The sequence below is a fragment of the Dermacentor variabilis genome, chromosome 5 (genome assembly GCF_050947875.1).
Source record: "Dermacentor variabilis isolate Ectoservices chromosome 5, ASM5094787v1, whole genome shotgun sequence".
NCBI classification, from domain to species: domain Eukaryota; kingdom Metazoa; phylum Arthropoda; class Arachnida; order Ixodida; family Ixodidae; genus Dermacentor; species Dermacentor variabilis.
The window spans coordinates 187849407-187866447 of record NC_134572.1 but is presented as its reverse complement, the minus strand read 5'-3'; the positions used below and the strand labels follow the sequence as shown (position 1 = coordinate 187866447).

Sequence of the window (17041 nt, the reverse complement as noted above, 5' to 3'; positions counted from 1 at the left end):
ATGAAATTCTACTGTGCCTAGATTTTTCCTCTTGCCAGTGTAAGCGGAAAAATTTCCCCCAAGTTTTCTTCTGGAATGCTCCATTTTTTGGACGTCTGGAAAAAATTGTGTTGTGAAAATGGTTCCTTTCTTCTGACGTTTATTTTTTAGTTGTGGAATTTTTACTGCGAAAGTCAGGGAATCCTGAAAAAAAAAAAAAACCTGCTAAACACCCCAATTCCTGCTAAGCAGCATATTTTAGTTGATTAGCGAAGCAATTGCTGAAAATTATTTTCCTGTAATGTCCACCTAGCCACGTAACCTATCTCCAATATACGAGAAGAGGGTTCCTTGTTAACCAAGGAACCCGACTTTTTTTTATTAGTCATTTCATAAGAAGCCAATAAACACTGACACCGAGGACAACATAGGGGAAATTACTTGTGCTTAATAAATGAAATAAAGAAACGATAAATTAATGGAAATGAAAGTGGATGAAAAAATTGGCAGGGGCTTAGCTCGGCTATGCCAGGATATACGTAGCGAAAGCTAAGGCATAGCAAGGTTAGCCTTGGTTAATCTTGATTGCAAGCCCAGGTTAGTCTGGTTGCCTAGCTATGTCGCAGCGTTTATCCAGTCGTTCGGCGCACTGTTCGTCTGTTTCCCGAGTCATTCGTTGCCTCTTCATCTCGTTCCGATGTCGATTCCAGGCCTCCTCCTGCTTATCAGAATTGTCGCCGTCCATACTGCCGCCTCAACTGTGGTTGCGGCGCACGCGAGCTCTCCTTTTCAATCCTCCGACATGTTATCAGGCATGCGATGCAGCTGGCGAAGTGAGTGGAGGTGAGCGCAACGACAAGGAGCACGGTGTGACGTCATACCAAGTGGCGGCAGCGGAAAGGCGCGGCGGTGGAACACCTGTGGCTCGGTGCTACTAGTGGCGCATGCGCAGTAGTGACTAGGGAGCGAGGGAAAGAGAGAAATATCCACGGCGAGGCGTGCATTGTGACTTCATGTGCCTCCTTGGAGCACCGCCACAGCGAAATAGCAAGTTCGCGACCACTAAAGCTTTTGCTTTAAAAACAACTTGCCGCAGGTGGAAACCGAACCCACAACCTTCACATTTCGCTTGCGATGCTCTACCAATTGAGCTACCGCGGAGCCCTTTCCCCATCCACTTTCTTGGATGGGGAAATGGGATGGAGCTGTTGCTTTTTCATCTACTTTCATTTCCATGAATTTATCGATTCTTTATTTCATTCATTAAGCTCAAGTAATTTCCCCTATGTTGTCCTCGGCGTCAGTGTTTGTTGGCTTTTTATGATGACTATCTCCAATATGACAGTTAAAAAAAAGTGTTCTGTGTAAAAGGAAACATCTGCTAGAAACGTCACTTACGCTTGTGTCAGTAGTTTTTTTCAGTATGGTAAGATACTGCTGTCGGATAGGCTTTGTCATCCTTGCAACAATATGTGTGTATCGTTAAACAGGGGCCCGCACAGCTACATGCTACATGTAACAAAGTCAATTTTCTGGTCCTGCCTCATTATTCTTAAAACGAGTAATCTTGCAATTTCTTGTGAAATGTTTGTGCTGCACGATCATCTTTCTGAGGCCGTGTTCAGGTAATTCATAGCCTTGCCGTAACTGGTGATGTTGCAAGAAGTGCGTCATATGTAGAGGCAGTTGTGCGCGGGACTTTCTAGCTTGAACTCCCCCAAGAGGAAGGTTCGCACGTGCAGGCTTCTCTTGAGAATTTCAGCTGTTCTCAGGCCATGCAGCCATTCGACACATCACAGGCACGATTGCCACCTCACGATCTGCGTGCTTTGCTTGTGGGTGTGCAAAGGCTAATCCTGGTGAGAGGCACTTTAGCCCTTTCACTTCCATGGTTGGCGTGGAGCTGTCCGGGACAGAGGAAGGTGAAGTGCAAGTGGCCAGCTGTCTGCCAGCCGCTCCTCATAGAAGGCAGCACATTGCAGTTTTTTTTTTTTTTGCTTTTCTGTTTGCACAGTAGATGTACATGTGTACACCTTCAGCAGGAATTTATAGCAAAACAACAATAAGCTTGCTGCTTGCCCTACTTCACTCTGTCATTTCAGCAGTGGCAGCCCAGCAAAGCCGAGGGTTGAGCGAAGAGGAAATTCTACAGCTTGTCTGTGACAGTGACAATGATATCGACCATTACAACCGTGGAATGGGGAGAATGGATCGGGAAGACCAACAGCTCGCTTCATTTCCTGTTATGAGGAGATATGCAGCTTGGTGCAAAAATATATTTTTGTGCATGGTGGATATTGTCATGTGTAACAGCTACGCATTAGCGGCAAAGATAAGAAGCAAGAAGCTAATCTACATTGTCTACAAAGTGAACCTGACTGAAGGAACCTTTGATGTGGCTGTGTTACCCGAGTACCGAGCTCGACAAATTCCATCTGTTCGGCCCTCACCATTGCAACCAGAGGCTTTCATATGGGCCTCGGCACATACCACCGAACACTGTAAAGCAGAACCCTTCAAGGCTGTGCTTAGGGTGCAAGAGCTAAGGCAAAAAGTCCATGGGCCGTGCGAGAAATGTAAAGGTGCACTTAATGTCCCTGCGTGTTTTAGGATTTTTCACACCTGCAAGTAATTTTGAATGAATTTGCTGCGAAAATCCTTTGTGAACTAAATGAACCAAACATTTTGTAAATTAGATGTATGTAGCAAACTTAATAGCGATTCTATATGTGGATTGAATAACGATTTACAATGTGGAACATGATGAATGAAGCACAATAATGCTGCAGAACATCAGGTGCAGCAGAGCGCCGAACGGGTGGTAGCAAATGGGCTAAGGGTGCTCTATGAATATGAATTCAGCATTGGTTACCTTGTCATGCTTTTTAATTTGATTGTAATGAACAAATACAAAAGCTACTAAGATAAGATCAGTGTGCTACTTGAGAGAGCGCTGGTGCTGGTAGTTTGGTGATGCATTTTTTTTTTGCCAGTCTCACAGGCACAAAGCAAAAATAAGTATGTTTTCCATTGGAATTAAACATGATTGCATTGAATAATGGCATAGTCCTCAGAAATGTGAAGCTGTTGAAATATATATTGTTATTATAGTGGTATTGAAGATGCCATGGTAAGCCAATTACATGCATGTAGACTTGTGGCTTGCAGCAGCTCATGTGCGCATTGATAAAATCACCGACCTACTTTCATGTTTGTTTGTTTGTTTCATAAATAAATTAGACCTTTAAACCTTGGCAGAGTGCTACATTAATGACCCGTACAATGGTGGTCTGCAACATGCAGTCAGCATCAAAAGTTTACAGGGCATGGGTTCTGCAAAAAAATTGAAGCAGTTAATTTTTTTATCATCATTTATTACACCTGAAAGGCCCCAGAGATGGGGTATAATATGAGGTGTGGGCTGAGCTTAACAAACCAGTGATTCGAGAACAGCCTTGAATTGATGTGCGTCGGAGGGGTGCGTGGTGTTGGCAGGCAGAGCGTTCCAGTCCCTTGCGGTCTTCAAAAAAAAATAAAAAAAATATGAGCGGTAGATTGGAGGTAGTATGCGCATTTCAAGCAATTTGTGGCCGTAGCAGTAAAACCATACACTGCTGTGTTGTTTGCATATATAGGCTCTAAATCCAAATGTCAAGCTGTATACCCAAGCTGCGGGAATATTAAGGTTTTTGTTACATTCCGTAGTCGGTAAATTGTTGACGCCGACTGTGCATCCAAAACTGCAATTAACTTCACTATACCTGTAACTTGAACAACAATGCCTGCTTGTCCTTCACTTGCTAATTATTGGCATCTGCATATTTTTTCCAGCTTTACATCTGTTGGGCCAATGATGAAACTTACTACGAGGTAAGCCAGATATGTTGCTACCAGGCACTTACATTCTTAAACCATCAAAATTAGTGATGCATGGGATTTTGGATATGACTATGATATGTTTTACACTTTGACTTATGGCTGACCGAATAAGTTTATATTCATTGCTTTGAGGTGCAGTAGAGCCAGTGGGACGCTGATACTATGGTGCACCTGATTGTACAGATGCGGTGTATAATGCAGTGATGTATCTATGTATAATAGAGTGGCATGTATCAGCAGGGTTGTAATGTACAGTCAACTGCCTTAATGACGACACACTTGGGGACTTCCATTATTCTTTATAATTAAGATTGTGTTCCATACTCCTTATAACAAAGGGGGCTAAGCACAGTCAGCATAATACCATTATTTAACATGAATTCATTACATATTTATTGAATTAGGCCACTGATTTGATTCTGCTGACTTTGCTGTACGGAATATACAACTGCAGCCGAGCTTGTGGCGTTGTGTTTCATAGGTATAGCATGCTAGCGCTGTTTGTCAAAGGTCTGTGCGTGTGCACTCACACATGCACGTGCACACATGCACACACGTATCTACCTTTCTTGTTTTGACATATGTGCTGTAGTTAGTGGCCTCTGCTGTAGACATGTCCACAATACATGCAAAATATTGGAATTCAGTTGGGATTATGGAATCCTTCGTTACGTAGATCAGTTGGGATTATGGAATCCTTCGTTACGTAGATAATTCCTTTGTATATGCATTTGTTATGTAGTCACTTGGCTGTATTTGCTTTTGCTTGAATAAATGGGCAAGTTATGATTGCTGAAGCCTGCTTGGAGCTAGGACTCTTGGCCAATTGCTGGGCCATCATGGGGCATGAACGTTCGTAAATAAGTTTGTTCGTAATACCCTCTGCTATGTATTCTGAAGGTGGTGCAGTTGTGTCGGAGTCTTGTGCCAAGTGGTCTCCAACTGTGACTATCAGTTGCTTACTGCCTACTGATGTGGACAGCGGTGCATGCAGGTTGATACAAAAAACTGCGAAAAGAGCTTCAGGACATGGTACAGATTAGAGTAGCCCAGCTGTATGTGAGGACAGTCATTTGCAGCACTCGCAGAGCGGGCACAAAGCCAGATATTTGGGTATGCTGTTGCCAAGGCCAGGCCAAGAGAAGCAACTGCGGATGTGCTCGTAAAGTTTATGGGAGCTGAAGGGACCAGCTGTGGAATAATGAAAGGTCTCTAGTGTCTGAGCCCAAAGTGATCAGGGAAGCACAGGAATTTAATGGTGTCCTTCGGGATGAAACATGTAACGGTGTAGTACCGAATGTTCGATCTTCAAGTTCTTTAATTGCCAACGAAGCCGAGTGCTAGGTGGATGAGATGAGCCATGAAGCCACTTCATTATGGAGTGGCAGTAGGAGTCACTGTGTTGGCAAGACGTAAACGTATGAAGGTGGTTAAATGGAAGACAGTCAAGAGCTGTGAAGTTGACTTTTGGGAACCGGCATTATTTCAATGCGATGCGCTTTCCGTGCTGTGAAGACATTGCTGAGGATTACAAAGGCGGAGTTTGCGCCGTTGCTAACAGCGGTGAATTTTTTCAATTAAACAACACGGCACCGAACAGCAAGAAGCTTGATACCGAACAGCGAAGTAGATAGGCCTATTGTTGCCATGGTGTCGCTGTGCGGCTGCCAGCAGATGTTATGAGCGTCCCCTTTGGAACGGGGCAGTAGGCTGCGCCACCAAGCTCTTGCTATTATACTGCCTAATGTCCTACCTAGGTAAAAAAGAAGAAAAAGGGGAAAAAATGCACTATGAACTCCCGCAACCAAATTTTCTGATCCCCTATTCTGAACTGTGCTTTTGTACATTTCCCTTTTTTGTCGTTTCCCTACTTTTATTTTACCAGTCCTCCAATCGCCTCTTACTGATCCCTATTGCGGACATGTTTACTTTTTCACTACTCTCGCTGAACCCAAGGCCTTCAAGGAAGCCAGTTGTGCCTAAATCGACCGCTAGGTACACGTCTTCACATTTTAATAAAACATGCTCCATAGTTTCCCTAGCTTTACCGCAGCAAGCTCATGCTTCTTCCTTCTTATATATCGCTTTATAGGTGCATGTTCTAAGGCATCCCGATCTCGCTTCGAAAAGTAATGAGCTTCCCTTTGAGTTATCACAAATTGTTTCTTTCCTGATTTTGTTTTTTCCTCTTAAGTAGTTACTCATGGCAGGTTTCTTTTCCATTGCCACCACCCATGAGATTATTTCAGCCTCTCTGACTTTCTGCTTTACCTTCTTTGTTGCTGTGTTGCCCACCCTACAGGCCGCATACTTGCTGGTAAGCTTCCTAGTTGTTTTCCTCCACTGTGAATCAATGTTTTTCCTGTACAGACACCTGAACACTCTCCCAGCCCATTTACTTTCTTCCATATTCCTCAGCCGTTCTTCATACTCAATTTTACTGAGAGCTTCCCTCACTTCAAAACTAGTCCAGCCCATATCACCCTGCACAGCTTCATTTGTAGTCTTCCCGTGAGCGCCCAATGCAAGGCGACCCACTGACCTTTGGTTCCAGTCGAGTCCTGATTGTCATCATCATCATCATAATCAGCCTGGTTACGCCCACTGCAGGGCAAAGGCCTCTCCCGTACTTCTCCAACAACCCCGGTCATGTACTAATTGTGGCCATGTTGTCCCTGCAAACTTCTTAATCTCATCCGCCCACCTAACTTTCTGCTGCCCCTGCTACGCTTCCCTTCCCTTGGAATCCAGTCTGTAACCCTTAATGACCATTGGTTATCTTCCCTCCTCATTACATGTCCTGCCCATGCCCATTTCTTATTCTTGATTTCAACTAAGATATCATTAACTCGCGTTTGTTCCCTCACCCAATCTGCTCTTATCCCTTAACATTACACCCATCATTCTTCTTTCCATAGCTCGTTGCGTCTTCCTCAATTTAAGTAGAACCCTTTTTGTAAGCCTCCAGGTTTCTGCCCCGTAGGTGAGTACTGGTAAGACACAGCTATTATAAACTTTTCTCTTGAGAGATAATGGCAACCTGCTGTTCAAGATCTGAGAATGGCTGCCGAACGCACCCCAGCCCATCCTTATTCTTCGGATTATTTCAGTATCATGATCCGGATCCACGGTCACTACCTGCCCTAAGTAGATGTATTCCCTTACCACTTCCAGTGCTTCGCTACCTATCGTAAACCGCTGTTCTCTTCCGAGACTGTTAAACATTACTTTAGTTTTCTGCAGATTAATTTTTAGACCCACCCTTCGGCTTTGCCTCTCCAGGTCAGTGAGCATGCATTGCAGTTGGTCCCCTGAGTTACTAAGCAAGGCAATATCATCAGCGAATCGCAAGTTACTAAGGTATTCTCCATTAACTCTTATCCCCAATTCTTCCCAATCCAGGTCTCTGAATACCTCTTGAAACACGCTGTGAATAGCATTGGAGAGATTGTATCTCCCTGCCTGACGCCTTTCTTTATTGGGATTTTGTTGCTCTCTTTTTGAAGGACTACGGTGGCTGTGGAGCCGCTATAGATATGTTTCAGCATTTTTACATACGGCTCGTCTACACCCTTATTCCGTAATGCCCCCATGACTGCTGAGTTTCGACTGAATCAAATGCTTTCTCGTAATCAATGTAAGCTATATATAAGGGTTGGTTATATTCTGCACATTTCTCTATCACCTGATTGATAGTGTGAATATGGTCTATTGTTGAGTAGCCTTTACAGAATCCAGCCTGGTCTTCTGGTTGACAGTAGTCTAAGGTGTTCCTGATTCTATTTGCGATTACCTTAGTAAATGGTTTGTAGGCAACTGACAGTAAGCTGATCGGTCTATAATTTTTCAAGTCTTTGGCATCCCCTTTCTTATGGATTAGGATTATGTTAGCGTTCTTCCAAGATTACGGTACGCTCGAGGTCATGAGGCATTGCGTATACAGGGTGGCCAGTTTCTCTAGAATGATCTGCCCACCATCCTTCAACAAATCTGCTGTTACCTGATACTCCCCAGCGGCCTTCCCCCTTTGCATAGCTCCCAAGGCTTTCTTTACTTCTTCCGGCGTTACCTGTGGGATTTCGAATTCCCCTAGACTATTCTCTCTTCCATTATCGTCGTGGGTGCCACTGGTACTGTATAAATCTCTAGAACTCCTCAGCCACTTGAACTATCTCATCCATATTAGTAATGATATTGCCGGATTTGTCTCTTAACGCATACACCTGATTCTTGCCAATTCCTAGTTTCTTCTTCACTGCTTTTAGGCTTCCTCCGTTCCTGAGAGCATGTTCAATTCTGTCCATATTATACTGCCTAATGTCAGCTGTCTTACGCTTGTTGATTAACGTCGAAAGTTCTGCCACTTCTATTCTAGCTGTAGGGTTAGAGGCTTTCATACATTGGCGTTCCTTGATCAGATCTTTCGTCTCCTGCGATAGCTTACTGGTATCCTGTCTAACGGAGTTACGACCGACTTCTATTGCACACTCCTTTATAATGCCCGCAAGATTGTTGTTCATTGCTTCAACACTAATGTCCTCCTCCTGTGTTAAAGCCGAATACCTGTTCTGTAGCTTGATCCGGAATTCCTCTATTTTCCCTCTTACCGCTAACTCATTGATCGGCTTCTTATGTACCAGTTTCTTCCGTTCCCTCCTCAGGTCTGGGCTAATTCGAGTTCTTACCATCCTATGGTCACTGCAGCGCACCTTGCTGAGCACGTCCACATCTTGTATGATGCCAGGGTTAGCGCAAAGTATGAAGTCTATTTCTTTTCTAGTCTCGCTGTTCAGGCTCCTCCACGTCCACTTTCGGCTATCCCGCTTGCGGAAGAAGGTATTCATTATCCACATATTATTCTGTTCTGCAAACTCTACTAATAGCTCTCCCCTGCTACTCCTAGTGCCTATGCCATATTCCCCCACTGCCTTGTCTCCAGCCTGCTTCTTGCCTGCCTTGGCATTGAAGTCGCCCGTCAGTATGGTGTATTTTGTTTTCACTGTACCCATCGCCGATTCCACCTCTTCATAGAAGCTTTCGACTTCCTGGTCATCATGACTGGATGCAGGGGTGTAGACCTGTACAACCTTCATTTTGTACCTCTTATTAAGTTTCACAACAAGACCTGCCACCCTCTCGTTAATGCTATAGAATTCCTGAATGTTACCAGCTATATTCTTATTAATCAGGAATCCAACTCCTAGTTCTCGTTTCTCTGCTAAGCCCCGGTAGCACAGGACGTGCCCGCTTTTTAGCACTGTCTATGCTTCTTTTGGCTTCCTAACTTCACTGAGCCTTATGATATACCATTTACTGCCCTCTAATTCCTCCAATAGCACTGCTAGACTCTTCTCACTAGATAACATTCTAGCGTTAAACGTTGCCAGGTTCATATTCCGATAACCCCTGATTTAAAGCAAACAACCGCATTTCCAAAATAAGTCCTGGAACCATTACACCTTTCCCCATTCCCCGCTGCACCTCGTACCTATTGTATCCCCATAGCGCTCTGTGCTTCGTTATGGCTGCATTTATCTTCCCCTTTACTGTTACGGTTTTTTCCCTGTGTTTCCATATATCTATTGCCTTCATTTATCCATATACCAAGGTATTTATATTCTGTTACCCGAGGTATTTCTTGGCCCTGTATCTCCACTGTCTGTTCACTGTTTTCATTGAATACCATAACACCTAATTTTCTAACACTAAATTTCAAACCTAAATTGTTGCCTTCCTGTCCACAGATATTAGCCAGACGTTGCAAATCACTTTACTTGTTAGCTAGCAACACACTGTCATTCGCATAAAATAAACCTGGGAGTTGCTGCTCTACTACTGTACCCGCCTGTTTGTATGAGAGATTAAACCCGATATTGCTTCCTTCTGGCTCCCTCTCCATCCTCACCATGTACATCATAAACAGCAGCGGGGATAAAGGGCACCCCTGCCTCAGTCCCTTGTTGATATCAACTTTCTCCTCGCTCCTCATCCCTTCCCATTCAACGCAAACGGTATTTTCTAGGTAAATCTCTCTCAAAAGCTGTAGACAATCGTCACCTAAGCCTACCCCTTCCAGAATATCCCACAAAATGTTGCGGTCTACACTGTCATAGGCTCCTGTAATGTTTAGAAAAGCCATATATAACTGTCTGCTTTCTACTATTGGTATGTCAATACACTGAGTAAGAACACCTGCCTGTTCTGAAGTTCTCCCAAAATGCCAATATTCTCTGCCCATGCTTGCAGCTTTAATTTGATTGGCTGCATTGCTAGCCTGTATATTACCGATGTACTGGTCAACGGTCTATATGAGTGAATTCTATCTTTCTCCCCCTTACCTTTATAAATTAAATTCCTTCTACTTTGTCGCCAACTGTCTGCTATTCGTCTATCTTTTAAAGTTTTTTCCACTGCTTTCACCAGCACTTCCTTACTTTTTAGTCCTAGTTCATTAATCAGCCTAACGGGAACCTGGTCTAGCCCTGTGTCTGTGCGCTTAGGAATTTTCTCTTCGGCTTTCTTCCAGTTGAAATTTGTCAGCACCAGCTCCTTTTCCACCTGGGTCTCGTTCATGCTCTTTTTTTTCTCGAAATACAGCCTCGTCATTGGCTTCGAAAGATTCGGCTGTTATTGTTTGGGTGTAATTTATTGCCACTTCTCCTTCCAGTTTGTTTCCATCTTTGTCGAGGATTTGTTGTTGTATTGTTGTTGACTTCCCGCCTAATAATTTTATGTGGTTCCAAATTATTCTAGGTACGGCCTTCTTTTTCTCACGTATTTCTGACAACCACCGTTCATTTTCACCTTTTATGTTTGCTTGCACCAGTATTTAAACTATAGACTTTTTCTCCCGGTATGTTTCCCATTTACTGGCCTCTTCATCCTGCGGCAACTGAGCCTTTTTTGCCTGCCTGTGTTCTTGGGTTGCTTTCTGTCGTTCGGCAATCACTTCTCATATCTCCCTGTTCCACCAGCTTTTCAGCTTTCTTTTTTTTCCTTTCCAATGAACATGTTGTTTCTCTTTCCATATTTCTGTCGTTATTACACTTAGAAACTCACTATATTCCCACTATTTATTTGACCGTTTGCCAAGTTCTTCCTTGACTCTTGTGACTATATTTGTTATTTGTTCAGCGTTCAAATTTGGACTGGCCATTTTGCACTCCTTACTCTCTTTCCCAACTATATATCCAGTTTTCAAAATGACGCGTTTATGGTCACTCCCTATGCTGCTATACCCTTCCTTGTCAATGACCATTTCTCTTAACTTAGCATGAATTCCTTCTGTCATCAGACATTAATCAATGGTCGATTGCCGGTTTCCCACTTCCCATGTGATCTGCCCTTCATACTTAGGCCCTGTATTCACGATAACGAGGTTACGTTGCTCATGAAGATCAAGCATTGACTTCCCGTTGTTGTCGGTATAGCCATCTAGATCCTGTATGTGGACATTCATGTCACCTAATAGGATAATTTCAGCACCATTCCATAAACCCTTAATATCAGCACTTATGCATCCCACTAACTCTTTATTCTTCCCCGTGAAATTATTTCCGGTCCACAATTACGTAACACCCAGTAAAGTTTTTTTCCACTCGTTGTACCTGATGACCAAAGATGCTCTTGACATTTTGAATTTGCTCTTTTCCATTTGGTTCCCTTATGGATGAGCATTCCGACTCCCCCTCCCTTTCTTTCCGACTTAGTTCTTTTGCACCCTTCCCAAACTTAACTCTCCATCACTGGCGGCTCTTCCAAGTTTCTATACATACACCCCTATTTGTTCTCTATTTAACTCCTCCTCAGCCCACTTTTTCTTTCTTCTGCCGCCCTGCATGTTGATGTAGCCTATTGCATGGCGAGCTCTCTTTCTTGCTTTCCTCCTTTTTCTGTTACTGACGGCGATGCTATACTGAGGTGCCCTTATGCGACCTTCTTCATTGCTATCTACTCTGGCCTCTTGAGCGCCCGTTGGCTCCACTAAAGAAGTAACAGCGCGACCAGCAAGTCGGCAGCCCACTTCTCGTGCAAGTCTGTAATTGATGTGGATCCCATCTCGTTGGAAACCACCACACCTTCTCACTTCCCTGTTTACTTTGACCAGCATCCAGCGGATCTGTGTGCGAGAGCCCCGGCTTTAGGTAATGCGATAATTAAAGTGGAGGTGATGGTGGCTTTGATTAATGACATTTCAGAACCTGGGGTCACAGTGAAAAGTCCGGAAAGTCGGACAGTGAAGGTTTCCTGCGTCCGAAATTTCAGACGTTCTTATACATGGACTCTATAGGATACATGGTGGTACCGCGACACTAACAGAAGTCACACCCATCACGAACCGAAGTAATTAGTGATGCACGCATGCGCACAAATTTCCACCACGTTTTTTTTTTTTTTTTTCTACGTGAGCGGCATTGAGAAGTGTCTCCTAAGCTTTTTCTCTGTGGCGGGGTCAGAGGAATGCTGGTCGGAGGCACCGCCGTGTGATTTGGCGCGCTGCTGAGAGTATTGTTGGAGCGTAGTACGTTAGAATTAATCGTCACAAATGCTTGTGCATTCGAATGACCTGGCCTTTTTACCCATTGGAACACACACAGCGTTGATGCGAAAACAGTGTCAGTTCGAATTAACGACATTTGACTGTACTATTGTTATGTAAATTTGCTACAGGCCTTTAATGAATTTGTGTTTTTGCATATGAACAGATTACGAAACCTAATCATTTTTGAAAAAGCCAATTGTAATGAAATTTGTTACAAATAAGTAATATATACCCCTCTAAAGCAATCTTGGTGAAGCTGCAGGGCTGGTAATTGAATAGTTTCTTATTTAGCAGCCTTCAAAAAGCATCTAAGCATACTACATGTGCACTTGGTGGTTGTTGCTATGAAATAATTCTCAGCACGCCGCTTCTGAGATTTCTCAGTGCACCACTAGCAGCCGCAGGCACCACCTTATCTCGGAGGTCATGCCATGGAACCGCACGCTCTAGGTCATGCATCACTTCTGGCGAGTGGTGATGGCAGCGTGTTTTTTTTTTCAGTTTTGGTGTCAAAAATGGCTATTTTCCCAAGCTTTTCATGACGCTTCCATTCATACATTGAATGTCAAATTGTTCATGAAGGCTCCTCTTCTCCTACACTATGTTAAACTACTGTATTTGCTTGAAAATAGGTTGAACACAAATGGAGGTCGACTCGTAAATAAAGAAATATATAGTTTAAATATAGGTTGACGCACATCTTTTTAGAATAACGAGAAACTTTTAACATGGCACACCTTTGTTTACTAAAAGCTTGGCTACTAAACCGCTCTACATGATGTCGCAAGCTGCATCCTCATTGTAACTGCTTGCGAAGTCATCCTTGTCGAATGCATCGCAGGCATTCTCAGCACTCCAAATGACATTGTCCTCAGTACTGTCGAGCATGTTGCATATGTAGCATTTCTTGCTGTAGCAGGCAGGGCTGAGGAACACCATTAGCTTGGTACTTTTGGCAGCTTTGTTCATGAATATAGGTCGAGATTGATTGGTCACAAGTACTATAGGTCAAGAGCACAGCTTGGTGAACAATAAAAAGAAAGGTTCACTTATGTTCAAATAAATACGGCAGGGTTTTTGCATGGTCCAAAATTTGATTGCAGCTTGCTGTTTAATCTGTTGCGATCGATTTGTGTTTTTGCATACAAACAGGTGACAAAACCACGCTATGGTTCAGTTTACCCATGGCCTCTCAACCATATTCTGCCCTTCCGAAAAAGACGACACATTCTGGCCAAGCTCTCTGTTTCTGAGTGGAGTGAAAAGTCATTGGAAGAGGTTTGTATAACTTGGCGTATGGCTTTGCTTGTTCTTTTCACTTCTCTGCAAATATTTTGAGGACACTCTGGTTTGCTGCCCTCACATGGTTGTCTTTGGTTGTTTGTTTTTTCGTTTGAACAAATGAAGAAAGGTGGAACTTTGCCTTTACTAAGGTAAACAAGCAAGGATAACCTGCCTGTCAATTTACTACGGCCAATATTAAAAGTCACAGAATTTCACTAATAAACTTCTTTATATTGAAGTTCGCAGTTGTCTATGGTGTCTACAAACTGAGTAGGCCAGGAAATAACCAGGGGGATATAGTAGTTTTGAAAAAAATGGGGGAATATTGAGAATTTTCGCAGTGGTGACAGAAATTGTGCTTTATTGTTTTCGATAAGGCAGTTAAGGTCTTTACTAGAAGAGTAATTGACGACATGCCGTTCTCTCAATTTTGAATGTCTTAATTATCATGTGGATCATCTGAGGGAGAACTTTAGAATAGATGATTTTAGAAAGCGGTGCATGCCCTCAGATGGTCATCGAGATGTATAATAGGAATCTTGAAAGATGGCACTCCATCATCTGCTTCTCTTGCAGCTGTGTGCATAGGTTGCTTGGTGTCGAGACTCTTTTCTCTTGTCTTAAATCACATACCGTATTTACACGATTGTAAGTCGACTCGAATGTAAGTCGACCCCCCCCCATATTGCGTAAGAGTAAAAAAAGAAAGAAAGAAAAGAGTATACGCGAAGGCGCATTCCGTAATGAAATTTATTAGTAGCTGGCATGGTCACTGGACTACTCATCTTCACTTGTGCTATCATCCTAACTAGTGCTGCCATCGTCATCGCTGCTACGGTCCCACAGCGCGTTGTCGTCCAGCGAAATTCCACATTTGGCAAACGACCGTTCTTTATTCTATGAACGACTGCACTACATCTTGAGAAACAACAGCCCACGCCGCATGCACCCAACCACACGCAGCCGTCAGGGAGGCTCTTTTGACAGGTCCAGTTGATGTAAGTCCGCGGCCTTCTGCCGCCAGCCACTCGTACTCACGGCGGAGCAGGTCCTTAAAAGGCGAAGATCCGGGCTTGTTTCATGACCATGTCGCACTTCACTGGCAGGGACCGATCACGCATTTCAGTGACGTACCCCGCAAGCTTGGCCTATAGCTCTGGAAAGCGTTCCGACTTCGGCCCGTCTGAAATTCTTCGCTTGCCGTCACAGGTGAAAATTTTGCTTCGCTGCAGTTGCCACTCTCGCACCACCCGTTCAGAAACATCGAATTTATGGCCAGCTGCGCAGTGATTTGTTTCTTCGGTGTAAAGGATGGCAGCCCTCTTGAACGCCGCTGTGAACGAGGGTCGTATGTTTAGTGGGCCTCGAGCACTCATGACAACTGACGAAGCATAGAAGTAGCACGTAGCTGGCAGTCGAGTCGAACACGTCAAACAGAGCTACAGAGAAATAGAAACACGTGAGTGGCGTCTGCTCATCCTTGAATTATCGATACTCCCTGCAAGCGCCGCCGTTCTGGGGGTGTCGCCACGAATGGAACAGCGGCACTTCCATCGACTATCGACACCCCCCCTATGAGTCTTTTATACGCTGTAAAACTCTAAAAAATGTTTAAAAACCCTTCCAAAAAGCAAACAAACGTGCAGGATAGAGAAAACTACGGTTAGGGCCATAGAGCAAACATAAACTTGTAACTACCTTGCAGCTCCCCTGATATCTCGTTGGTCTTGTGTTTTTTGGCAGTACCCCCCACTTTAGATTTTCAAATTTAAAAAAAATAGATCGACTTAGAATCGTGTAAATACGGTAGGTTTAGCATGGTGGAACATGAAGTCATTGAGGGTCTTTTTGCAAGTCAACGGACATGTACCAGTGCCCACACTTGTGCATGTCGGTGAAGTGCAAAAAGATCCCCATTGACTACATGTTCTGCCATGCTAAACCACAAGTTTTGCAAACAGTAGATATCACAGTGTCTTAGTTAGTTCAGTGTCTGTAGGCCACATTATCAACGCTCCAGCGCCCACTTGTCTCATGGCTTCTTGTTCATTGGCAGCGAGTGCCAAGACAAATGTCGGTCCTAAAAGGCCTGGTCACACTAGGCGGACATGATGCCGACAAGACATTAGCCAACATAACATCGATGCCAACAATCGGCTGACTAGCAGCAGACCCCGTGTCACTGAGAGACGTTTTGCAAAACAAGAACAAGGTGAAAGCAGGAGCCAACGTTTCAACAAGTGGACTTATCTTCTTCAAGGCAACATATTGTTACACAAACGAAGAAATAAGAACTGGAGACTATTTACAAAGTGTACTTACAAAGGATAATGCGGCGCTAGCCAGTTCAGCCGACAGCTCGAGAGCCAGAGATCGTTTGTCATCTTTGTCGGGGCGCCTGTGTGCATCGGCCACAAGAAACACGCAATATGCATGTATCATTATCCCCGGTGGCGGAAGCATGTCCCGTTGCGTCTAAATATCGGTGATAACAAGAGGATAATATGGTTTGAGGCATGCAACATGCACAACGTCAGTGGAAATCGGGGCAGATACGGCACTGGTACTGGCTGGGGCGATTTTGTACGTAACTGGAGTCACGGCCCGCAGCACTCGATATGGGCCTGTGTACCGAGACAGGAGTTTTTCTTACAGGCCAGCGTGATGAGTCGAAGATCACAGGAGTACCAGAGACCCAGGCGAAAAGGGTATGTCTCTGTGTTGGTGATCGTACAAATGCCGTTGCTTCTCTTGCGAGGTCAGGAGGCGAGCGCGGGCAATTTCGCGTGCTTGGGCTGCCCTGGTGATGGCGTCAAGTGCATACTCGCTGGTCTCTGCTGCGGCGGATGGGGGGGATACATCCAGTGTCAATGTAGGTTCTCGGCCGAGCAACAGAAAGAACGGGGAATAACTGGCAGTGTCGTGACGCGAGGAATTATGCGCAGAAGGGACATAGGGTAGGGCAAGGTCTCAATCAGTATGGTCGGATGAGACATCCTTTTCAAGCATGTCTGTTAGGGCACAATTCAGACGCTCTGTGAGACCATTAGTCTGTGGATGGTAAGATGTAGTCAGCCTGTGCTTGGTTGGACAGGACTGCAGGATGTCGGCGATGACTTTAGAAAGAAATGTCCAACTATGGTCAGTGAGCAATTGGTGTGGAGTGCCATGCTGCAGAATCACGTTGCGTAAAAGAAATTTGGGGACATCTGTGGCGCAACTTGTTGGAAGTGCTCTGGTGATGGCGTAGCGCATGGCGTAACCTGTCGCCACGGCAACCCACTTGTTGCCAGATGTGGATAGAGGGGAAGGGCCAAGTAGGTCCAAGCCAATGTGAAAGAAAGGTTCCGAAGGTAT

The 17041-nt window shown here is 44.3% G+C and overlaps 1 protein-coding gene across 2 annotated transcripts in view; it reads left to right on the top strand.

Annotated features, from left to right (window-relative positions):
* The window catches only part of LOC142583402 (metaxin-2-like), a 91822-nt gene that overhangs the window by 34672 nt on the left and 40109 nt on the right, over positions 1–17041 (top strand). The window contains exons 6-8 of one of the 2 annotated variants that reach the window (XM_075693853.1): positions 3811–3849; positions 13553–13678; positions 16340–16660. In XM_075693853.1, the coding sequence (XP_075549968.1) occupies positions 3811–3849; positions 13553–13678; positions 16340–16645 (471 nt within the window). In that variant the 3' untranslated portion in view covers positions 16646–16660. Of the gene's footprint in view, positions 1–3810; positions 3850–13552; positions 13679–16339; positions 16661–17041 lie in introns of those variants that run through there. The other variant, XM_075693854.1, reaches the window with a different exon arrangement.